Source organism: Thamnophis sirtalis, unplaced genomic scaffold, assembly GCF_051295495.1.
Source record: "Thamnophis sirtalis isolate CommonGarterSnake01/CBP01778 unplaced genomic scaffold, rThaSir2_p1.2 scaffold_7, whole genome shotgun sequence".
Classification (NCBI taxonomy): Eukaryota; Metazoa; Chordata; class Lepidosauria; order Squamata; family Natricidae; genus Thamnophis; species Thamnophis sirtalis.
Genome location: NW_028261387.1, coordinates 90989789 through 91015140, shown reverse-complemented (window position 1 = coordinate 91015140; position 25352 = coordinate 90989789). Strand labels below are relative to the sequence as shown.

The window sequence follows — 25352 nt, the reverse complement described above, 5'->3', positions numbered from 1 at the left end:
TTCTCCATCTCCATTTCCAAGGTCATTGCCACATATTCATTATTGTTCAGATGCTAAGTTGTGTCCGATTCTTCACCACCCCATGGACCACAGCATGCCAGGCCTCCCATTATCCTCCACTGTCTCTTGAAGCTTGCCCCAAAATTCATGTTAATTGCATTGATTGACCCTATCTGACCATCTCATCCTCTTAACATCCCCTTCTTCTTTTGCCTTCCACCTTTCCCAACCTTGGGGTGTTTTCCAATGAGCCTCCTCTTCTCATTTATCCCAAAGGTGCTTCTTTCAAAAGGCAACTGGACTTCCTTTGTTTCTGCTTGAAGAGGTTTTGCTTCTTATCCTAGAAGCTTCTTCGGTTCTGAATGAATGATGGAGAACGGAAGGATTTATATTCCTTGTAGTCACCTGGTTGTTAGCACGCTTTGAAGACACATTATGGGCAGACAGGACCTCTGGCTTGAAAGAGGGTTCAAAGAGGGCATCTATGTCAAAACTGAACAGCCCCCTCTCAACGGAGGGGGAGGGATACGATACCACCCATCTTCTGTTTGCAACATGGTCCTTTCAGCAGTCCCAAAAGGCTCCCCACCTATTTGCACTACTCAGGTGACCCTGAGGACACAGATAAACCTCAACTACCTCAATGACTCTCAGTGAGAGTACTAATGACCAGAGGATTGCAAGGAATATGAATATGAATATGACTGAGAATGTACATAGGCACTCTTCTCATTGGTGGCCAAAGTGTTTGAGTTTCCGCTTTAGGATCTTATTTATCACATACAACGTATACAACCTCCAATGCTTGTTTATAATGTGTAGGCTGACATATATACAGCAGGTTATTTTGATATTGCTCCTGCGCCAACATTAATTTTGAAGATACCGTACAATGATTCTCTTGTTTTCCTCCAGATTACTCTGACCACCATCGGCTACGGGGACAAGTATCCACAAACCTGGAATGGGCGTCTCCTGGCAGCCACCTTCACTTTGATTGGGGTTTCCTTTTTTGCTCTCCCAGCAGTAAGTAGCAATATGTCAAAGGACTGAGGATTTAATAGCTGCCAGCTGATGAAAGGTTGTAAGCTCTAATCAGTAAGCTGATGCAATGATCCCGATTCATTGCAGCTATGGTATAACCCAGCACGCAGGGCCATACGCGTGTGTGCCCTCCCCCTGGGCATACATGCATGACCCCCCCCCGTACATGTGGGTGCAACCCCTTACCTTCCCCCCACTTTGGGCACACGATGGCACGGTAGACCTGTTTTTTCGCCCTCCCCAGGCTCCAGAGGTCTTCTAGGAGCCTGGGGTGGGTGAAAACTGCATCCTCTCCCCCCTCGCAGGTCCTCCGGAGGCTGGAAATGACCCATTTCCTGACTTCCCAGTTTGCCCATAGGGCCGTTTTTCTCCTTCCAGAGAGCAAAAAATGGCCCGACATGCAAACTGGAAGTTTGGAAATGGATTTCCGGGTTGTCCGTAAGGCTGTTTTCCTCCCTCCAGAGGCTTCAGGCTACAAAATATGTAACAACAACAAAAAAAAGGTTACAGTCTTGATCAAAATGTAGGCCCTTGGCAACTGGCATGTATTTAATTGATAATCACAGTGCCTTGGGGTCATGATCTCCATGTATGGCCTTCCAACGAGCCAAGTGGAAGGACCAGGGGAGACACGATAGCAGTCTTCCAATATCTCAGGGGCTGCCACAAAGAAGAAGGAGTCAAACTATTCTCCAAGGCACCTGAGGGCAGGACAAGAAGCAATGGGTGGAAACTAATCAAGGAGAGAATTAATTCAGGACTAAAAAGAAATGTTCTGATAGTTAGAACAATTAATCAGTAGAATGGCTTAGCTCCAGAAGTTGTGGGTTTAAAACTTCACCTGAGGTTTTTAAGAAGAGATTCTTAGACTCCAGAAAGAGTGCAGAGAAGAGCAACAAAGAGGATTAGGGGACTGGAGCTAAAACATATAAATAATGGTTTCAGGGACTGGGTGTGTCTAGTTTAATGAAAAGAAGGACAAGGGGAGACATGATAGCAGTCTTCCAATATCTCAGGGGTTGCCACAAAGAAGAGGGAGTCAAACTATTCTCCAAAGGGTAGGATAAGAAGCAATGGGTGGAAACTAATCAAGGAGAGAAGCAACTTAGAACTAAGGAGAAATTTCCTGGCAGTGAGAACAATTAACCAGTGGAACAACTTGCCTCCAGAAGTTTTAAGTGCTCCAACACTGGATGTTTTTAAGAAGACATTGGACAACATTTGTTTGAAGTGGTGAAGGGTTTCCTGCGTAAGCAGGGAGTTGGACTAGAAGACCTCTAAGGTCCCTTCCAAATCTTGTTATTCCAAGAGATTGGACAGACAATTGTCTGAAATGGTATAGGGTCTCCTGCTTGAGCAGGGGTTGGACTAGAAGGCCTTCAAGGTCCCTTCCACCTCTGTTCTTCTGTTAATTCTGTTAATTTAATTTTCAGGGAATCCTAGGTTCCGGGTTCGCCTTGAAGGTTCAAGAACAGCATCGTCAGAAGCACTTTGAAAAAAGGAGAAATCCTGCAGCTGGCCTAATTCAGGTAAGCCTAGAGAAAGTGGGGCGGACTTGGGAAAGGCCAGATCTCCGAGGAGAGAGAAATGGATGTAGAAGGTGCTGTAAGAGAATTGATTCATGCTGCAAAACCTTCCAGAGCTGGGCTCTCCAATCTTGGCAATTTATGACTTGTGTACTTCAACTCCCAGAATTCCCCAGCCAGCCTATAACTCACTTAACAACTATATTGCTTAACAACATAAAATCTGGCCACCAGTTGTGGTAAGTTGAGGACTATCTACGCATCAAAGATCATGGCAATGTAGTTTCTCTCCTGCAAAATCTATATTAGCAATAGCACTTAGATTTATATACCGCTTTGCAGTGCTTTACAGCCCTCTTTAAGCGATTTACAAAGTCAGCATATTTTCCCCAACAACCTGGGGTCCTCATTTTACTGAACACGGAAAGATAGAAAGCTGAGTCAACGTTGAGCCGGTTAGGATCGAACTCCTGGCAGTGGGCAGAGTTAGCCTGCAGTATTGCATGGAGAAGAATGGGAATGGAATTTAATGTAATGGAATAGAAATAAGAATAGAAATAGAAATAGAAATAGAAATAGAAATAGAAGTAGAGTAGAGTAGAGTAGAGTAGAGTAGAGTAGAGTAGAGTAGAGTAGAGTAGAGTAGAGTAGAACAGAACGTAACAGAACAGATGTCAGGATTCCAAGTAACATCCCGAAAAAAAGAAGACTCCAAGACTTGAGTTTCCTCAAAGCTCCATTTTATTAGTGACGTCCTATTGGCACATCTGGGAAAACCCGAAACTGAAAGCTTCCAGATTTCCCCCACTCAAACGAAAGTTCAAGTCCCTGCTCAGCTCCCGCATGTCCATCACATGGTCCAATCAGGCACTGTCCCAACTGGAGATGCCTCCCAGTCACACCCCTACAAGGTGCAGGGCAAGATGTCCTTGACTCTCTGAGAAAGGAATGTTATTATGACTATATATATCTCCATACTCCATATAATCCCCCCCCTCCTGTTTTCCCACAGCAACAAATGTGGCAGGCCTGAAGGCCCAGTGCAAAAGGTGTCTGAGAACAGAATTAGCACTTAGACTTATATACCACTTCACAGTGCTTTACAGCCCTCCCTAAGCGGTTTACAGAGCCAGCGTGTTGCCCCCCCAAAAAACAATCTGGTTCCTCATTTTACTGACCTTGGAAGGATGCAAGACTGAGTCGACCTTGAGCTGGTCAGGATCAAACTGTTGGCAGTTGGCAGTGGGTAGAATTAACCTGCAATACTGCATTCTCACCACTGTGCCACCACCAAATGACTTCATTACTGTCTAGAGCCAAGGTGGCGCAGTGGTTAAATGCAGCACTGCAGGCTACTGCTAGATCAGCAGGTCAGCGGTTCAAATCTCACCGGCTCAGGGTTGACTCAGCCTTCCATCCTTCCGAGGTGGGTAAAATGAGGACCCAGATTGTTGGGGGCAATATGCTGACTCTCTGTAAACCGCTTAGAGAGGCCTGAAAGGCCTATGAAGCGGTATATAAGTCTACTGCTATTGCTATTGCTGTTGTTTCACTTTTTTGATATCACATCCGCCTCTGCTTCCCATCTTCCCTCAGGCCGCCTGGAGATTTTACGCCACTAACCTCACCCGAACCGATTTGCACTCTACCTGGAATTACTACGAACGGACCGTCACCGTTCCCATGTACAGGTAAGCATTTCACCTGGGCCCATAGATTCCTCTACTCGTAGTCCTCGGCTTACAACCCTTTCTTCAGTATCCGTTCAAAGTTACAACAGCACTAAAAAAAAAAGTGACTGACGACAATTTTTCACACTTACGACCGTTGCAACATCCCCACGGTCATTTGATTAAAATTCAGACGCTTGTAACTGACTTGCATTTACGACCTTTGCAGTGTCCTGGAGTCATGTGATTCCCTTTTGCGGCCTTTTGGCAAGCAGAGTCCACAGGGAAGCCAGATTTACTTGACTATTGTGTTACTAACTTAACGACTGCAGTGATTCACTTAACAACGGTGGCAAGACAGGTCGTAAAATGGGGCAAAACTCACTTAACAACTAATTTTGGGCTCAGTTGTGGTTGTGAGCTAAGGACTACCTGTATTTGTATCCATCTTGCTTATTTATTTATTTTTTTGGTTACGTTCACCAAAATGCTACGTTTGCATTGTGATTTTTCTTTTTTTTTCTTTTTTCTTTTAACTCACTGGGAAGTTCGCTTTCTGTTGTTTTCAAATGCTAGATCTAGATTTATTTCTCCATTGCTTAGATTGGTTTATATTAATTTCTTTTTCTTTTCTTGCACATTTATGTTTCTCCGTTGGCCATCGTCTTTATTTTTCTGCACCTGTTTCTCGGTGGGTATTGTTTTCTGACAATTGCCATGTCAGGAACCTGAAGACGGTCTGAAAGGCTGGCCTTGAAAAGTAGGTAAAAATAAATAAATAACAACCCCCCCCTTTTTTCCAGTTTTTTTCCCCCCATGACTTTTCTCTTTCTATATCCTCTAGCATTTTGACCTGTGCTGATTTTTTTGTCCATGATGTGGAAAATGAATTATGGAACATCCTTTCTGTAGGTGAAGATTATTTCCCTCAACAGCCTAGAGCCGTGATGGTGAACATATGCACATGGAGTCCTCTTTTTGGGCACATGCTCATCGCCAGCTGCGGTGCGCATGAAGTCCAGCTGGCTGGCACGCGCATATGTAGCGGCCAGCTAGTCTTCAAGTTTCTGGAGCTCTGGCGCGTGCGTTCCGGTTTGGGCACTTGGTGCCAAAAAGGTTTACCATCACTGGCCTAGAGTTCTGTTTCTGAGGTAACTTTAAGATGGGTGGACTTCAACTCCCAGAATTCCCCAGCCAGCCATGCTAGGAATTCTGGGAGTTGAAGTCCACTCATCTTAAAGTCGCTAAGGTTTGGAAACACTGGCCTAGAATAACTAAATGATTTCGGTTTGTAACAAGAAATTAAATGGGTTTATGGTTTATGGTTGGTTTATTGGACTTATATGCCGCCCTTCTCCCAAAGGACTCAGGGCGGTGTGCAACATAAAAACACATATTACAAAAGTTAAAAGAAAAATTAAATAGAATATCCCAAAAACCCAATAGACATTTACAACGAGGTTTAGAAATTAAATTAAAATTAACAATTAAAATTAATAATTTATTTTATTCTATTCAGGCCAGGCCGGCTTGCTGGAAAAGCCAACTTTTTAGGGCGTGTCGGAAGGACCGGAGGTCGGGGATTATACGAAGCTCCGGGGGCAGCTCATTCCAGAGGGAAGGCGCTCCCACAGAGAAGGCTCTCCCCCTGGGGGTCGCTAGCCGACACTGCCTGGCCGACAGCACCCTGAGGAGGCCAACTCTGTGGGATTGTACTGGACGGTGGGAGGCTACCGGTGGCAGTAGGTGGTCTCGCAGATACACTGGGCCTAAGCCAAGGAGCGCTTTAAAGATCAAAATTAACACCTTGAATTGCACCCGGAAAACAACCGGCAACCAGTGCAGGCCGCCTAAAAGGGGTGTAACATGGGAGCACCTAGGTGCCCCCATGACAACCTGTGCGGCCGCATTCTGGACCAGCTGGAGCCTCTGGGTACTCTTCAAGGGCAGCCCCATGTAGAGAGCGTTACAGTAGTCCAGGCGAGAGAGGACAAGGGTGTGAGTGTCTGTGCACAGGGCATCCCGATCTAGGAAGGGGCGCAACTGATGTACTGGGTGAAATGGGGAGCAGAACATATGGAGAACGTGGTTTCCAATTCTTTGTGAAAATAATGTCCAGGGAGAATGGTAATCACAGAATAAAGCAGCCTTCTCTAGTATGTGTCTTCCAGGTATGTTGGAACCAAGGGTGAAATCCTCCCGGTTCGGTCGAACTGATAGGAATGATTGTGCTTGGTTCTGTAAAAATAAAGAAAGAAGCTTCTGAGGAGTGCATGGCTCAGATTGTTGGAAGCTTGTTTTCCTCTTTTTAAAGCATTTTTTCCCTGCCGGCATGCTTAAAAAAATTTAATTTAATTTAAAAAATAAATAAAAAAGACCCAGTCACATGACACCACCCCCAAGCCACGCCTACAGATCTGCGACCTAGGCTAACATTCCGCTATCGGTTCGCCCGAACTGGTGTGAACCGGTAGCAACCCCCCTCTGGATTAGAACAGCGCTTTTCAAACTGTGGTATGCGTGCAAGAGGTTGAAAAGCACTGTAAAAAAAAAAGCTTGAAAAATGTGTAAAAGTGTAACGTGGGGATGGGGATGAGCTGAAGCGGCGGCGGCCCCTTTGTTAAACGAGTTTTGTCCCATTTTACGACTTTCCTTGCCACATTTGTTAAGTGAATCACTGCAATTGTTAAATTAGTAACATGGTGGTTAAGGAAATCTGGTTTCCCCACTGATTTTGCTTCTCAGAAGGTCGTCAAATGGGGCAAAACTCAATAACCATTCCACTTAGCAAAAGAAATTTTGGGCCCCATTGTGGTCATAAGCCGAGGACTAACTTATATACATGGATACAGTTTATTTGGAGGTTTCAGGCTAATAAACAGAAAGAGCTGTTTCCAGCTCTCAAGCTTATCCCCTTCTCCAGCTAAATCAGCTTTATTGCTCAGCTTCCAAATTGTGGCTGCTGCTGTATTTCTATAAACAGAATATCTTTCATTTTGTGTTTTGGATATTTGTTGTTTTCTGTATTTTGAGTTGGAGATTAGACTATGTAAACCGAACGCCACACACAAATAAAAGAATTCTTATAAAACCTTAAACGATAATTTAAGTAAATTCAAATGCAGTTTTATACCTTGAACAATAACCTAGATTTTTTTCCCCCCCATGAGTGCTTTACCAGATAAGACTTAAAACTCAGAATTACAATCGAAACGAGCAAGCAAAAGGCATAGAATATTTGGCTTTTTTTAAAAAATAAGAAAAACAGCAATGATGAAATGAATCTGGATACCTTTGGCAATAAGAATTCCATTTTGGCAATAAGAGGGACTGAGGAAAAGGGGTTATTTAAATATACTGGTTTCCTAAACTATAACACAGTCTTTGCACGTTTTTGGGTTAGCAAGAAAGGGTTATCCCGGGGACACAAATTATGGGAAATCCCCAACAATAGGCCCATCTGCAGATATTCCAGAATCCTTCTTATTGAGAAACAAGCTGTGTAATTTGTCATCAGATGACTCAATATGGAGTCTGAATCTCAGAAGATTTGGGATGTTTTCTTGGATGCTGAATAAAAACAAAATCGGTCGGTTTCCAGATCGGTGGTTTTTCTTAATGTAAAACCATTCCTGCTTCTACATTAGTTTCAGTGGTGGGTTTCAAAAATTGTTGGAACCTACTCAATGGGTGTGGTCTCCTTTGTGGGAGTGGCTTGCCACCCATGTGACCGGATATGAAATTATGAATTAGTACTTAGGTCGGTCCAAGTAGCTATTCAGAAACTCTGGCATTGAAGCATGCAAGTCTTAAAGCTGTCAAGTTACAAGATCCTTGCCAGTGGTGGGTTTCAAAATTTTTTGGAACCTCTTCTGTAGGTGTGGCCTGCTTTCCGGACCCACTGGTGGAACCTCTTCTAACCGGTTCGGTAGATTTGATGAACCGGTTCTACTGAATAGGTGCGAACTGGTAGGAACCCACCTCTGATTAGTTTCTAGCAGGGCTAGAATTCACACTCTCTTAGTGATTGGCCCAAAGTCATCCAATTGGCTTTCATGCCTAAAGCAGGACTAGAACTCACCGACTCCTGGTTTTTTGGCCTGGTTCCTTAACCACTGGCTGCCTTTGCACCAGTGGTGGGATTCAAATAATTTAACAGCCGGTTCTCTGCCCTAATGATTTCTTCCAACAACCAGTTCCCCAAACTGCTCAGAAAGTTAACAACCGGTTCTCCCGAAGTGGTATGAACTGGCTGAATCCCGTGGCACGACAAAACCGCGCTCGACTAAAGCGTGCCCGATTAAACCGCGTCGCTGACGTCATCAGCAGGGCGACAACAGCGAGCGTGGAGAAAGAAGGGCGCTTTAAATAGCGCTTTGAAAGCAAGCCGATTCAAGTTAAGGTAAGGGTTAGGTTTAGGGTTAGGTTTAGGGTTAGGTTAAGGGTTAGGGTTAGGGTTAGGGTTAGGGTTAGGGTTAGGGTTAGGTTAAGGGTTAGGGTTAGGTTTAGGGTTAGGTTAAGGGTTAGGTTTAGGGTTAGGTTAAGGGTTAGGTTTAGGGTTAGGTTTAGGGTTAGGTTAAGGGTTAGGTTTAGGGTTAGGTTTAGGATTAGGTTTAGGGGGGTTAGGTTTAGGTTTAGGGGTTAATTTTAGGTTTAGCGTTTACAGCGTGCTTTTTTCTCCGCGCTGTTGTCGCGCTGTGATGACGTCAGCTACGCGGTTTCGTAGAGCGCGCTTTAGTCGAACGCGGTTTTGTGGTGGAACCGCTGAATCCCACCCCTGCTTTGCACCTAAAGCACCATAGGATTCTTTTCAGTAAGAGCCAAATAATCTTGTTTCCTTTTAAAAAACAAAACGAAACCAGATCAGGAATCCTGGATGAGGCCCAAATGATTATTTCTGTCCTTCTGGAGGCGTGTATATCAAGACGAAGCAGTTCAATGAAGGCCAGTCAGGTGCAACAGGAAAACATGGTTCACTTAGAGTTTACCAGATAATCATGGGCTGCTGTCTTTGTCCTGGCCTTGTTGTCTCTTTTTTTTCTTTTTTTGCTTGCTTTGGCACCCTGGATATGCCAAGTGTATTTGGAAGCATTGATACGATCCTTTTGCACACAATTAGCCGGAAGCAGCCCCTCGATCTATTTTTATAGAACTTCTCGGGCACCTAAGCTACGCTGAGCTCCGTCCTTTGAATAATTGATTGGGGTGGTGAATTTTTAATCTCCTTCAGATGTCCTGAGCAACACAGTTGTTGTGATCAAATTCACTTCCGGGAGAAAAAGCTGCATTTCCACAGGGGCTCTGCTGCGGGTCGCTTGCCTTTCTGGTTGCTGTGGCATTTATTTATTTTTATTTTTATTTATTTCTTTCGTCAACATACATATGTATAAACATGATTTTGGATACATGAAATGGATACGAATAAAAAGAAACATTGGGAGAGGGGCGGTAGGCACATGGGTGGGCTTATGCCGTGGCATGACAAAACCGCGCTCGACTAAAGCGCGCCCGATTAAACTGCGTCGCTGACGTCATCAACAGGGCGACAACAGCGAGCGCGGAGAAAGAAGGGCGCTTTAAATAGCGCTTTGAAAGCAAGCCGATTCAAGTTAAGGTAAGGGTTAGGTTTAGGGTTAGGTTTAGGGTTAGGTTTAGGATAAGGGTTAGGGTTAGGGTTAGGGTTAGGTTTAGGGTTAGGTTAAGGGTTAGGATTAGGTTTAGGGTTAGGTTAAGGGTTAGGTTTAGGGTTAGGTTTAGGGTTAGGTTAAGGGTTAGGTTTAGGATTAGGTTTAGGATTAGGTTTAGCGTTAGGTTAAGGGTTAGGTTTAGGGTTAGGTTTAGGGTTAGGTTAAGGGTTAGGTTTAGGATTAGGTTTAGGATTAGGTTTAGGGGGGTTAGGTTTAGGTTTAGGAGTTAATTTTAGGTTTAGCGTTTACAGCGTGCTTCTGTCTCTGTGCTGTTGTCGCCCTGTGATGACGTCAGCTACGCGGTTTCGTCGAGCGCCCTTTAGTCGAACGCGGTTTTGTGGTGGAACCGGCTTATGCACACCCCTTACAGACCTCTTAGGAATGGGGTGAGTAGCCAGTCTAAGGCAGTGATGGCAAACCTTTTTTGGCTGCCGTGCCAAAAGCAGGGGGAGCACAGGGGAGGGGTCATGCACCAGCGTGCCACACCCATAATGCTACGTGTGCGATCCCCCCCGCGCACGCATGCACGCGATCAGCGACACCCACTGCTTTTGGCATGGTTTTTTCACCCTCCCCAGGCTCCAGAGAGTTTCTAGGAGCCTGGGGAGGGCGAAAACAGCCTCCCCGCCCCCCCCCGGACGCACTCTGGAGGCCTCAGGAGCTTCCCTGAAGGCTCTCGAGGGCAAAAAACGGGCCTACGGGGAACCCGGAAATTCGGGAATGGTGACTTCTGGGTTCCCCGTAGATCCGTTTTTTGCCTTCCGAAGCCTTCAGGGGCCTTCAGGAGGGCTCCAGAGGGCAAAAAGTGACTTCCGGTTTGTCCATAGGATCGTTTTTTGACCTCTGGAGCCTTCAGGGAAGCCTCCTGAAGGCTCTGGAGGTCGAAAAACGGTCCTACGAAGAAACCGGAAGTCTGTTCCTGGTTTCCCCATAGGGCCGGTTTTTCGCGCTTTGGAGGCTTCAAGGAAGCCTCCGGAGGGCAAAAAACGGCCTCAAAAGAAGGCCAAAGTCTTCACATGCCTTCTCATTTCCTGACAAATGGCTCCGTGTGCCACCTGTGGTACGCGTGCCATAAGTTCGCCATCACGGGTCTAAGGTTAAAGTTTTGGGGGTTTGGGGAAGAAACCACAGAGTCAGGTAGAACATTCCAGGCGCTGACCACTCTGTTGCAGAAGTCGTATTTTCTGCTGTCGAATTTGGAGCGGTTTGCCTTAAGTTTGTATCTGTTGTATGCTCGTGTGTTGCTGTATTTGAAGCTGAAGTAATTGACAGGTAGGACATTGTAGCGGATAATTCTATGCACTACGCTTGGGTCAGACTGAAGGCGCCGTAGTTCTAAATTGTCTTAAGCCCAAAATTTCAAATCTGGTGACATAAGTTATTCTGTTGCTAGCAGAGGAGTGGAGGACTCTTCTCGTGAAATATCTCTGGACTCGCTCGATTGTATTAATGTCCAATATGCAGCGCTTGTTCCAGACTTTGGATGCGAGATGAATGGGGTATGAATTTAATAAATAAAAATGCATGAACTGGGTAGGCAAATCCTAGCCCACTGTTAGATGTGACTGGATGGACATAGTTTGCCTTCAAAAGCTTTGAACAATGCTTGGAGAGTGTTTTCAAATTTCAGAATATGGGTAAATTTGTTCTGGGTCATGTTTAACAGATTAACAGATTTGGAAGGGACCTTGTAGATCATCTAGTACAATCTCCCCCTCCCCCCACAAGCAGGAGACCCTACATCATTTTTGACAGATGGCAGTCCAGTCTCTTCTTGAAAGCCTCCAGGGTTGAAGCTCCCACAACTTCTGAGGCAACGTCTGTTCCGTGGATGGATGGCTCTCACTGTCATAAAATTTCTCCTTATTTCTAGGTTGAATCTCTCCTTATTCAGTTTCTGTTCTGACCCCCTCCTCTGTCCAGTAACGAATGCCGAGACAAGCTTAACTGGAATATACTTTAATAGCAAGAAACCAAAACCTCGGTGGCTGAAAGCCAAGCATAACAAACAGATAAAGACCTTGGCAGCAACTCAGACAAACCTTGGCAGCCTGCCAAGTTAGTTACAAAAGTTCTCTTTAGTCAATGCGTTGACTTCTGCAAGAGGGATGTGTGCACAACAGTCTTTTTATAGTCTGGAGAGGAGCCAAATGACCACCAGCTGAGTGCAATTACCGCCTGTACTTGAGTAACTGTTCCTGATGTCTATTAGCTCTTTGATTCCGGGCATCCAGGAACAACTCACTGCTGGCTTCTGGATCACTCTCCCTTGTCTCCTCCCCACTGATCCAAGGCTCAGGCGCCACTTGGTGGCCAACCAGCCTCTCTGCGCCCTGATCGGAGTCGGAACCCTGTCCAGGGTCCTCCACATCCTCCAGAGCTGACTCATAGGGTCCCTCGCTGTCGGAGTCTGGTGGTAGCTCCAACGGCTCCTGCTGGGCCACAACAGTTTCCATCCATTATTCCTTGTCTGGCCTTCGGGTGCCTTGGAATATAGCTTGAACCCCTTCCTCACCATGGCAGCGCCTCAAATATTGGAACTGCCCCCGGTCCTTCTGTTCACTAGACTAGCCATGCCCAGTTCCTGTAACCGTTCTTCATATGTTTTAGCCTTGTCCCCTAATCCTCTTGGTTGCTCTTCTCTGCACTCTTTCTAGAGTCTCTCAACATCTTTTTTATAGTGTGGTGACCAAAGCTGGATGCAGTATTTTCGATCTGGCCTTACTAAGGCTTTATAGAGTAGTGTTAGTACCTCATTTTATCTTGATTGTATCCCTCTGTTAATGCAGTTTAAAGTTTAAAGTTTAAGTTTAAACTTTAATAACATTTATATGCCGCCCAATCCCGTGGGACTCCGGGTGGTTTACAGTACAGAATAAATCTAAAAAAAATAGAATAGAAGGAAAGAAAAGATAGATTTAAAAAAAACACCATGCACTCCGTTCTAAATGGGGCTGGACCGTATTTGAGGTCAACAGCCCCAGGCCTGCTGGAGCAGCCAGGTTTTAATGGCTTTCCAGAAGGCCGAGAGAGTGGGAAGGGTCCAGATCTCTGCAGGTAGATCATTCCACAGGGCCGGGGCAGCTACAGAGAAGGCCCTCTCCCGAGCAGTCGCCAACCGGCATTGCCCGGTCGACGGTACCTGAAGGAGGCCCAGCCTGTGAGATTTTATGGGTCGTTGGGAGGTATGTGGCAGGAGGCGGTCCCGCAGATATCCAGGTCCCAGGATTGCATTGGCTTTTGGGGCTGCCACTACACACTGCTGACTCATATTTTGCTGGTTGTTTGAATGGGAGGCCACCAGGTGATATATTTGACTGGACCACTCAATCATAGAATGAATGACTTTGCCATTAAGTCAATCCCCAACTCAGTTCAAGAATCCCATAAACCACCATTGATAAGCAGTCATCAAATTCCTACAGTTTTAGCCCACTGAACAGCTGCTCTTACCAGCAGGATATTCCTCTTAATATTCATCTCATAATTAAAAAAAGAACCCAGCAACTTGAAAGAGCCATTAATATTACAGCCGAGAACAAGATATGACAATAATAGCCTAACAGAGCTGGAAGAGACCTTAGAGGTCTTCTAGTCCAACCCCCTGCTCGAGCAGAATCATTCCGTTGTTAAGCGAGGCATTTGTGAAGTGAGTTTTGTCCCATTTCATGGCTTCTCTTGCCACAGTTGTTAAGTGAGTCACTGCAGTTGATAAATTAGTCACTCGGTTGCTAAGTGAGCCCATGATTCGTGGGGATGCTGCCAAGGTCGTAACTGGGGAAAAAACGGTCGTAAGTCACATTTTTCAGTACCGTTGTAACTTTGAACGGTCATTGAACAAAGCTGTTGTAAGTCATAGGACAGCGGGAAGCAGAAGTTGTTTCCGGACCCCACCCCCCCATTGTGCCATGGCATCATTATTTCCACACCAGCCAGATTTTATGGGCTTGGTTTTCCTCCTTGTAATTAGGTTTAATAAAGCCTAACGTAAGCATGGAGAAGATTAATTAATGTTTGTCAGCCCCTGGAGAGCTTTTTTTAATCACAGGCGGTGTTTCCACCATTACCAAGCAAGCCACTTAGGATGTACGTTAAGCAATTTTGCAGCTTCCTTTAATAAGTCGCTGTGGAACCGTTAAGGAGCCGCGCGATTAAGGTAAATAAAATCTCTCTAATATATGCAGTTATAATCTGCCTCTAAAGGGACATGGTGGCTCACTGGCTAAGATGCTGAGCTTGTCGATCAGAAAGGTTGGCAGTTCGGCGGTTCGAATCCCTAGTGCCGCGTAATGGAGTGAGCTCCCGTTACTCGTCCCGGCTTCTGCCACTTCTAGCAGTTTGAAAGGACGTAAAAAATGCAAGTAGAAAAATAGGAACCACTTTTGGTGGGAATCAGTGGTGGGATACGACCGGTACGAGCGTACCGGTGCCTACTGGGAGCACCAGGTACCATTCCGGTATGGTGCTCCCAAGGGCCCGTCCTTACTTGTATTTGAGCCTATTGGGGCTCATGTGCACGGAGCGTATGGCACCTGCGCGATGCTCCACCGAGCAGCTGGAGCCTCGCGGGTGGTAAGTGTTCTGTGCGACTTCGGCATTTAGTCATGCTGGCCACATGACCACGGAGACGTCTTCGAACAGTCCTGGCTCTTCTGCTTTGAAACGGAGATGAGCATCGCCCCCTAGAGTCAGGAACAACTAGCACATATGTGCAAGGGGAACCTTTACCTTTAATCTGCCTCTGTGCTCTAACCAAGGACACTGGGAACCTTTTAAAAGTTTCTAGCCCTGTCTTTGCAGAAGTGCTCTCAGGCTAATGACCCTTAGTCACTAAAGAGAAAAATCCTATTTTTTATACCAAAGAGAGAGAGAGAGGGGGGGAGGGAGGGAGGGAGGGAGGGGGAGAGAGAGAGAGGAGGGGGAGTTCATCCTGCACTAGGTGACTGCAGGGGCTGATTCAATTTTTGGAGAAGTGAGTTCCTGATTTAAAGAAAAAATACATTGATTCAGAATTAGAATTCTAGAGACAGAGCTGCTGAACCCAACTCCATTTAGTGCAGTAATATCAGTGGTGCAGGTAGTCCTCAACGTACAACATTTCATTTAGTGACCGTTCAAAGTTACAATGGCTCTGAGAAAAGTGACTTATGACCGGTTTTCATACTTACGACCATTGCAGCATCCTTATGTTCAAGTGATGAAAATTCAGACGCTTGGCAACTGACTCATATTTATGACCGTTGCTATTTCCCGGGGTCAAGGGATCCCCTTTTGCAACCTTCTGACCAGCAAAGTCAACAGGAAAATTCAGATTCACTTAACATCCGTATTACTAACTTAACAACTGCAGGGATTCACTTAACAACTGGGACAAAATTCAACAAATGTTTTGCTTAGCAACAAAACTTTTGGGCTCAGTTAAGGTCATAAGTCAAGGATTGCCTGTACCATTAAAGCACCAGGAGACATTTGTCTTCCTGTCATCCTGACAGCTTTCACACCTAAGGCAGAACTAGAACTCACCTATTTCCACCTTAGGCGCAAAAGCTGTCTGGGAGACAAGAAGCCAGCCAGTTCTAGTTCTGCCTTAGATGTGAAAGCTGGCTGGGAGACTTTGGCCAAATCACCAGGAGACGGTGAGTTCTAATCCTGCCTTAGGCATGAAAACTGAGTGACTTTGAGCCAATTACCAGGAGATGGTGAGTTCTAGTCCCACCTTAGGCATGAAAGCAAGCTGGGTGACTTTGGATCAATCAGCAGGAGACAGTGAGTTCTAGTCCCACCTTAGGCATAAAAGCTGGTTGGGTGACTTTGGCCAAATCACCAGGAGACGGTGAGTTCTAGTCCCACTTAGGCATGAAAGCAAGCTGGGTGACTTTGGGCCAATCACCAGGAGACGGTGAGTTCTAGTCCCACTTTAGGCATGAAAGCAGCTGGGTGACTTTGGCCAAATCACCAGGAGACTGTGAGTTCTAGTCCCACTTTGGCATGAAAGCAAGCTGGGTGACTTTGGCCAAATCACCAGGAGATGGTGAGTTCTAGTCCCACTTTAGGCATGAAAGCAAGCTGGGTGACTTTGGCCAAATTACCAGGAGACTGTGAGTCATGTCCCACCTTAGGCAAGAAAGCAAACGGGGTGACTTGAGTTCTAGTCCCGCTTTAGGCGTGAAAGCTGACTGGGTGGCTTTGCACCAATCACCAGGAGACGATGAGTTCTAGTCCCGCCTTAGGCATGAAAGCAACCTGCGTGACTTTGGGCCAGTCCCTCTCTCTCTCTCACAGTCCAACGCACCTCAAAGGATTGTTGTTGTGGGGAAAACAGAAGGAGCCAGGAGTGTTATGTATGTTCACCACCTTCAATTACTGATCATGTAATTAAGGTGAGGTAAAAAAATACTAACTAATTAAAGCATCTCTCAAGGAATAGGCTTTCCGTGTGTCCTGGCCTGTATAGCTGCATATCTCCTGACTCTTCTTGGTCTGGCTCCTTGGTTCAGCTCGGCTGGGCAAAAGTTTCACAGCTGCAGCTGCAAAGTGACGTGGAATAATCGATTCATCCCCTTCCAACTGGAAAAGTGCAAATGGCTCTTGTATCTGCAGTGCCTTTAATTCACTCTTCTGTAGTTCTTGGGAATTTGTGGGTTGAGGTTGAGCTGTTTCGTAAGAGAGCGTTAATGGAATAGAATAAACAGAATAGCGGAGTTGGAAGGGACCTTGGAGGTCTTCTAACCCAACCCCATCCCTGGGCAGGAGAACCTATACCATTCTAGACAAATGGTTGTCCAATCTCTTCTTAAAAACTTCCAGTGTTGGAGCACCCACAACTTCTGGAGGCAAAGTCATTCCACTTGTTAATTGTTCTGACCGTGAGAATACATTTTCTTAGTTCTAGCTTGCTTCTCTCCTTAATTAGTTTCCACTCATTGCTTCTTGTCCTGCCCTCAGGTGCTTTGGAGATCAGCTTGACTCCCTCTTCTTTGTGGCAACCCCTGAGATATTGGAACACTGCTATCATGTCTCCTCTAGTCCTTCTTTTCATTAAACTAGACCTACCCAGTTCCTGCAAATGATATCTCCTGTAAATGATAGTTAGAATAGAATAGAATGGAATAGAATGGAATAACAAGAGTTGGAAGGGGCCTTGGAGGTCTTCTAGTCTAACCTCTTGCTCCTAACCTCCTAAGGAAGTGTCTCCTTAGTTCCAAGTTGCTTCTCTCCTTGATTAGTTTCCATCCATTGCTTCTTGTCTTGCCTTCTTATGATTAAGATCAGGAATGATATAAATTGTTTAAAGTTAGCCTAGCAAGGAGGAGCTAAGTTCAATGTAAAGCTGTTATCAATTTTTTATTCTTTTTTCCAATATATTTTAGACGGTGTTTGTTAAAGATTTATACCGTGTATGGGTTCTGGGAAGTCGGGGGAGGGAAGGTTGGGGGGGGGGAGGGAGGGAGGGATGAATATTAGGCTTGACGAGGGGTGTTAGATTTTAATGTAATATGATTGCACATGTATATTGTCTTCTCTTACTTTTTTAAAAAACTAAGATATGTTAAGTATATTGATAGGGAAGCATAAATACCATCAACGTAGAATGGAGTTTGCTCAGAAGCTGAAATACACCAAGTGAATGAGAGGAAGAGTGGGAAAGGAGAGAAGAAAGATAGGAAGAGAGGGATAGGAGAGAGGGTAAGGGGGGGGAAGATGAAGAGGATAAGGAGGAGTGGAATGAAGAGAGAGGAGAAGGAGAAAGGAAGGGGAAGTGGAGTAGAAAAGGATGATGGAGGGAAGAAAGGAGGTAGGAGAGAGGTAGAAGAAAGGTGTATGGAGAGCAGAAGAGCTAATAATGGGTTTTTATCTTTCTGGGCGTTGATGGCAAGAGGAACTGATGTAATTACTACTTAATACAATAGGATATTGGCTATGTAATAGTATACAGGTCATTATATGTTATGAAAATGGAAAATAAAAAAGTATATTCTAAAAAATATATATACATAAGCAATCTTTTGCTTAGGAGATGCTATAACGACTATAAAGACATGGCTGGATATCTGCCTTGAATAGTTGGTTTGCTCCGTGACCCGTCAAAACCGCGGTAGAATAAAGCGCGCCCGACGAAAGCGCGTACGTGACGTCATCAGCAGCGCGACAAATAAAATTAAAAATAAATTAAATTAAAATTAAAATTAAATTAAAGCAAGCCGATTCACATAAAGGTAAGGGTTAGGATTAGGGTTAGGGTTAGGGTTAGGGTTAGGGTTAGGTTAAGGGTTAGGGTTAGGTTTAGGGTTACATTAAGCGTTAGGGTTAGGTTTAGGGTTAGGTTAAGGGTTAGCGTTAGGTTTAGTGTTAGGTTAAGGGTTAGGTTTAGGGTTAGGTTTAGGGTTAGGTTAAGGGTTAGGCTTAGGGTTAGGTTTAGGGTTAGGTTTGGGGGGGGTTAGGTTTAGATTTACGCGTTAATTTTAAGTTTACCGCTCACAGCGTGCTGTTTTTGTCGCGCTGTGATGACGTCACGTACGCGCTTTCGTCGAGCGCGCTTTATTCTACTGCGGTTTTGTGGTGGAACCGTTTGCTCGGCTCATATTTTGACAGTCCTGTTGTCAGAGGTTTCTAAAATTGGAGACGCGTCAGCCATCCAGCATTCCTGGATGGATTTGGTGACTGATTTGAGGTGGGAGATAGCGGGACTCGGAGGCCAAAAGTGTTCAGCCCAACGTATGCGCTAGATTTATGGGAATAAAAGAGCAAGGAAAGTGAGAATGTATTTGTCATCAAGTGTATAGATTGTGGGTGGAATGAGAACACCACGTTTTCTCGGGGAGGGACAGAGGTGGTGGATTCGAAGTCAGGAGTGTAAATTCTGCACACCCTCTCATATAGTAACTGCCTCGTCTATTTCACGTGGCTTATTCCTGGAATAAAATAGCTAGATGTGTTTAGCCCTGTCTCATTGACAGATGCCGTATTTTTCGTCATTTAAGACGCACCTTTCCCCTCCCCAAAAAAGTGGTTGAAAAACTGGGTGTGTCTTAGCATTTTTGGCCTCCCGAAACCCCGTCCCGTGTATTCAGTTTTTCACAAAAGTGGATGCGCAGAACATTTTGGAGGCCTGCAAAATGTTCCTGGGGGCTTGGGGGGGGGGGTTTGCAAAGATGAGTGAAAATTGGGCCCGTTTTTCACAAAAATGGGGCTATTTTTGCTCCCACCAAGGTCCCGGGAGCACTCTACACGTCTCCCAAACCCTCTGCACGCCCTCTTTCTTTGCCAAATAATTAGCCCATTTTTTGCCTCCCAAACCCCCCCCACGTGTTTCATTTTTGCCCTCCCCGGCCCCCAGGAGCATTTTGCAGGCATCTCAAACTCTCTGCATGCCCCCTTTTCACACACACACACAAAAAATGGAGCATGTAGAGCAGTGCTTCTCAACCTTGTCAACTTGAAGATGTCTGGACTTCAACTCCCAGAATTCCCCAGCCAGCGAATGCATTCGCTGGCTGGGGAATTCTGGGAGTTGAAGTCCAGACATCTTCAAGTTGACAAGGTTGAGAAACACTGATGTAGAGGGTTTGGGAGGCCTGCAGAGTGCTCCTGGGGGCCGGGAAGGGCAAAAACTTTTATTTTTAAATTTACCTCTTCAAAATCGTGGTGCGTCTTATACTCCGGTGCGTCTTATAGTTAGAAAAATACGGTAGATATGAAAAGAACAGGGGGAACATAACTGGGGAAAATGTTTTGTGTGGAAAAGATAAATAGGACATTGAGGGCTAGGGCATTTCCCCGTTCAACAGGTGTTAAATAAAATAAAAAGCTTGAACCGTGTCCACCATATAGCTAGTCCTTGACTTACAACCATTTGTTTAATTTGTTTGAATTTACAACGGCACAGAAACAAGTGATTTACAACTGGTCCTCACACTTAAAACCACTGCAGCATCCCCAGGGTTAAAATTTGGGGGCAGTTAGCACTGGGCATCTACATACATGTAGCCCTAAACTTATGACCACAACTGTGCCCTAAGTTTATGTTGTTAAGTGAGAAATTTGGTAAGCGACTTTTGCCCCATTTTACAAATTTTCTTGCCAAAGTTGTTAAGTGAATCACTGCAGTTGTTAGTAAGCTGGTTGTTAAGTGAATCTGGCTTCCTCATGGACTTTGCTGGTCAGAAGGTCGCAAAAGGGATCACATGACTATGGGACCTTGCAACCGTCGTAAATATGAATCAGTTGCCAAGCATCCGAATTTTATTCACATGATCGTAAGTGTGAAAAACGGTCATAGGTCACTTTTTTCAGTGGTGTTGTAACTTCGAATGTTCACTAAATGAATTGTTGCAAGTGGGAGGACTACCTGTATTTCTGACAGCGCAGCATCCCAGGGTCACGTGATCTCCACTTGTGACCTTCCCAGCTGCCTTCCGACTAGCAACCAAAGGGTGAAGCCGGATTCACTTAACGACCATTTGATTTCCTCCAGCGATTCTCTGAATAACCATGGCAAACAAATGTAACATTGGGCATGATTCATTTAGCAACCATTTTGGTTAGTGACAGAATAGCAATAGCAGTTAGACTTATATACCGCTTCATAGGGCTTTCAGCCCCCTCTAAGTGGTTTACAGAGTCAGCATATTGCCCCCAACAACAATCCGGGTCCTCATTTCACCCACCTCGGAAGGATGGAAGGCTGAGTCAACCCTGAGCCGGTGAGATTTGAACAGCCGAACTGCAGAACTGCAGTCAGCTGAAGTAGCCTGCAGTGCTGCATTTAACCACTGCGCCACCTCGGCCCTAGAAATCCTGGTCCTAGTCATGGTGGGAAGTTGAGGACTACCTATAGAACAGAATAAGAGTTGGAAGGGACCTTGGAGGTCTTCTAGTCGAACCTTGTGCTCAAACAGAAAACCCTGTACCAGACAAGTGGCTGTCCAGTTCCTTCATAAAAACCTCCAGTGTTGGAACACCCACAACCTCTGGTGGCAAGTTGTTCCACGTATCAATTGTTCTCACTGTTAGGAAGTTTCTCCTTAATTCTAGGTTGCTTCTGTCTTGGAATACCACATTCAGTTTTGGTTGCCACCATGTAGAAAAGATCTGGAGACTCTAGAAAGAGTGCAGAGAAGAGCAACCAAGATGATTAGGGGACTGGAGACCCAAAACATATGAAGAACAGTTGCAGGAACTGGGTATGTCTAGTTTAATGAAAAGAAGAACTAGGGGAGACATGATAGCAGTGTTCTAACGTCTCTGGGGTTGCCACAAAGAAGCGGGAGTCAAACTATTCTCCAAGGCACCTGAGGGCAGAACAAGAAGCAATGGGTGGAAACTAATCAAGGAGAGAAGCAACTTAGAACTGAGGAGAAATTTCCTGACAGTGAGAACAATTAATCAGTGGAACAGAAGTTGCCTCCAGAAATTGTGAATGCTCCAACACTGGAAGTTTTAAAAGATGTTGGATAACCATTTGTCTGAAGTTTCGTAGGGTTTCCTGCCTAGGCAGGAGGTTGGACTAGAACAAGGTCGAGCCGAGGTGGTGCAGTGGTTAGAGTGCAGTACTGCAGGCCACTTCAGCTGACTGCTATCTGCAGTTCGGTGGTTCAAATCTCACTGGCTCAAGGTTGACTCAGCCTTCCATCCTTCTGAGGTGGGTGAAATGAGGACCCAGACTGTGGGGGCGATATGCTGACTCTGTAAACCGCTTAGAGAGGGCTGAAAGCCCTATGAAGCGGTATATAAGTCTAACTGCTATTGCTATTGCTAAGGTCCCTTCCAACTCTATTATTCTATTCTATTCTATTCTACTCTACTCTACTCTACTCTACTCTACTCTACTCTACTCTACTCTACTCTACTCTACTCTACTCTACTCTATTCTATTCTATTCTATTCTATTCTATTCTATTCTATTCTCCTTGATTAGTTTCCATCTGTTGTTTCTTGTCCTTCCTTTAGGTGCTTTGGAGAACAGGCTGACCCCTTATTTCTTGTGACAATCCCTCAAATATTGGAAGACTGCTATCACGTCACCCCTAGTCCATCCAGTCACACATTTTAATACTCTTTGAGTTGGGCTCTTAATTATGGCTCTGCAGAAGTGATCATTTATGGTTCAGCTTTTGGAATACTTGTCATGACTGATCAATTGATTCAAAATATTTGTAACCTGTCTGTCAAATCTCTAGTTGACACTCACCGGCTGATTCATGCCTGGAGTTTGCCTACTCAACGGGATCTACTTGACCTCTCTGCTAATTTTCCTTCTTCTGTTTCCCCATCCCTCCTATTTCATTTCAAAATATTCTTTATTCTTTTCCCCTCCTCCCCCTTTTCTCCTGTTTTGAAAATACTTGAAAGCTCACAGCCACAAACCTATGGTCCCTCCAGGTATGCAGTGCATGTGAATGGGTGTTTGTGTGTCATGTTGTGGCTCTCGTTGTTGTTGTTGTTTTTCCCCAGTTTCGTTTTGGAATGAAACTCACTCAACTTTTCTGTATTGCGTGCACAATGGGAATGTCCCTAAATGATAAACCTTCTCTACAAGATAAGGAGAAAATCACCTCGTGGGCAGACCATCAAACCTAGGATTGTGTATTCTTTTACTTCCATATCAAATTGTGCCGGGCATTGTGGCCACAGAAATATCTGAAGGATACAGTTAAAAAAAAGAAAATCAAGATGGAAGCTTCAATCACGCCGTTGTGGAAGCCATCTTGACTTTTCTGACCTCATCCTCTGACCCACGGATTAAGAAAAGATCTTTTCAAGCTACTCTAGAAGACAGCAGGTGAGTCCCCTGGTGAAATTCAGTTGGCTTAACCCAGCAAATATTTAAATTATCTTGAATTCATACAGCTATTTCTTCTCACTGGCTTTCCCCAAATTAGAAGAATGCTTGATTTTTGCCATTTAGCCTGGCCTGGCACGATGCCAGCCCTGTGCCAGCAAAAACAGAGCTCGGGAGGGCTGTGCTGGCAGAGGGCTTCAGGAAGCCATCACAGGCAAAAATGGAGGTTGGAAGGACCGCGTGCAGCCCAGCCGAGATCTGTTTTCGTTGGCAGAGGCACCGCAGGCTGGTCCTTCAGCATTTCCAAGGTGGCCCCGTGGGCCAGATCTAAGCACCCTGTGGGCTGGCTGCAGCCTGCGGGCTTTGAGTTTGACACCCCTCTTCTAAACCAAATGGCGCTAAATAGCTTTTGAACACTCTCCTGGCCCCCTACACGCTGTGTTCCTGAAATAGAAAACTCATCAAATTCTACTTACTGATCTATCGGCTTGCATGAATGCTAAAGTGGACGCGGTGGCTCAGTGGCTAAGACGCTGAGCTTGTCGATCAGAAAAAGGTCGGCAGTTCGGCGGTTCGAACCCCTAGCGCCGCATAACGGAGTGAGCTCCCGTGACTTGTCCCAGCTTCTGCCAACCTAGCAGTTTGAAAGCACGTAAAAATGCAAGTAGAAAAATAGGAACCACCTTTGGTGGGAAGGTAACAGCGTTCCGTGCGCCTTTGGCGTTTAGTCATGCCGGCCACATGACCACGGAGACGTCTTTGGACAGTGCTGGCTCTTCGGCTTTGAAATGGAGATGAGTACCACCCCCTAGAGTTAGGAACAATTAGCGCATATGTACGAGGGGAACATTTACCTTTACTATAATGAATGTTAAGATGGGCTAAAAATGGAGCTGAGTTTTGACAGCTAAATTCAGGACACTAGTGCAGTGTTTCTCAACTTCAGCAGCTTTGGGATATACAGTATATGGTGGACTTCACCTTCCTGAATTCCCAAACCAGCATGCTTATACAACGGTAAACCAGAATTTATTGCCTGGCCTCTAGAAACATTAGCATATTATCTCAACCAAGGCTATTGTATTTGAAAGCAGGAAGAAAAGCTGTATGACTCATGACATGAAATAATGCAAACCAGGCTTTTAGTATAATTTGTGTGAAGATGCCATAACATGGAAGATGTTATTTTGACGTCATTGTGGCATATGAGCATACGGTCCTTTTTAAAGATATTATCCCTAGGGAGAAAAAAAATCAGTGCTTTTTTTAAATCTGGAAAGTTTAAGATGTGTGGAGTTCAACTCCAAGCATGTTGGCTGGGAATCCTTAAAAGTTGCCATGCGTAAAAAAAATAAAAAAAAGTAAATCTGGGGTTAAATGTTCCAGGCCAGGAATTTGCCAGCTCACCAATTTATAGACGTGGACTTCAACTCCCAGAATTCCTCAGCCAACGTGGCTGCTTGAGGAATTCTGGGAGTTGAAGTCCACAGGTCTTAAATTTTCAAAGTTTGAAGACACACATAACCAGACAATAGAATGGAAGTTGTGTTGCTCAGTTACAACTTGATTACAACACCCAACCTGACGCTGGACAAACCGGTTGTTAAATTACCCACCTCCCGCTATCAAAGTGGATCCTGGGCACTGCGCTGCAAGGGAGTGGCCAGCATGAGGGAAGAAGGAGGAGCAGGGAGAAGAAAGAGAAGACGAGGCCTTCTCCTTCTCCCGACCACCCCCAGAATCCACTTTGATAGCATGGTGGATGGGTAATTTAGCAACCGGTGTGCTTGAACCGGCACAAACCAGCTGAATCCCTCCACTGCTTGTTAAACTTTTTCAAACTTATGATTGTTGGAGTAACTCCATGGTCATGTGATCAAAACTTGGACCCTTGGCAACTGGCATGTATTTAAGACGGTTTCAATGTCCCGGGAACATGTGATCACCTTTTGTGACTTTCTGACAAGCAAAGTTAAGGGGGAAGCCAGGTTCACTTAACGACTGTGTTACTAACAGAACAACCGCAGTGATTCACTTAACAACTGTGGCAAGAAAGGTTGTAAAATGAAGGAAAACTTATTTGATGGTCTTATTTAAGAAGGGAAATTTGGGGCTCAATTTTGGTCGTATGTCGAGGACAACCTGCAGAGAAAGATAGTGTTTTTTCCAGCTTTGGACAAATGGGCTTACCTCTCACTGACCTTTGCTGACCTTCCTCACTCTCACTTTTTCTTTTACAACGGCTTCCTCACAACCGATACCCAATATCTTTTTGTGGTGTGTGCATGTGTGTACTTGTGAGAGTGTATCTCGTTTGTGACACTTATGTTGTGCTTCTTTTGCAACTGATTGCTTTGAGGCATGACCAGCGGTGTTGACTTTGCCTGATTGTTGTGTGTGCTTCCAGTAACAACTCACAGTGTGTCTTTCGCTATTGGGAGTGAGCACTGTCCAATACTTTGTTTTATATACTTTAATTAAAGTTTCCGGATCTGGACTGCCAAACTACAGGCTATCATTAGGTGGCAGTAAAGGACCACATTTGTGGTGTCTCATCTAGTGGTCATTTGAGGTTTTGCAACCCAGACCATGTAGTCTTAGCTTTCAAAAAGAAGTCCGATTGTCTTGATAGTAACAGAGGGAA

At 45.1% G+C, this 25352-nt stretch overlaps 1 protein-coding gene across 1 annotated transcript in view; it reads left to right on the top strand.

The window, feature by feature from the left end:
- Positions 1 to 25352, top strand: part of KCNQ2 (potassium voltage-gated channel subfamily Q member 2) — a 97583-nt gene that overhangs the window by 20481 nt on the left and 51750 nt on the right. The window contains exons 6-9 of the mRNA XM_087720871.1: positions 916 to 1026; positions 2478 to 2573; positions 4167 to 4261; positions 22279 to 22308. Coding sequence (XP_087576997.1) covers positions 916 to 1026; positions 2478 to 2573; positions 4167 to 4261; positions 22279 to 22308 — 332 coding nt within the window. The remainder of the gene's footprint in view (positions 1 to 915; positions 1027 to 2477; positions 2574 to 4166; positions 4262 to 22278; positions 22309 to 25352) is intronic.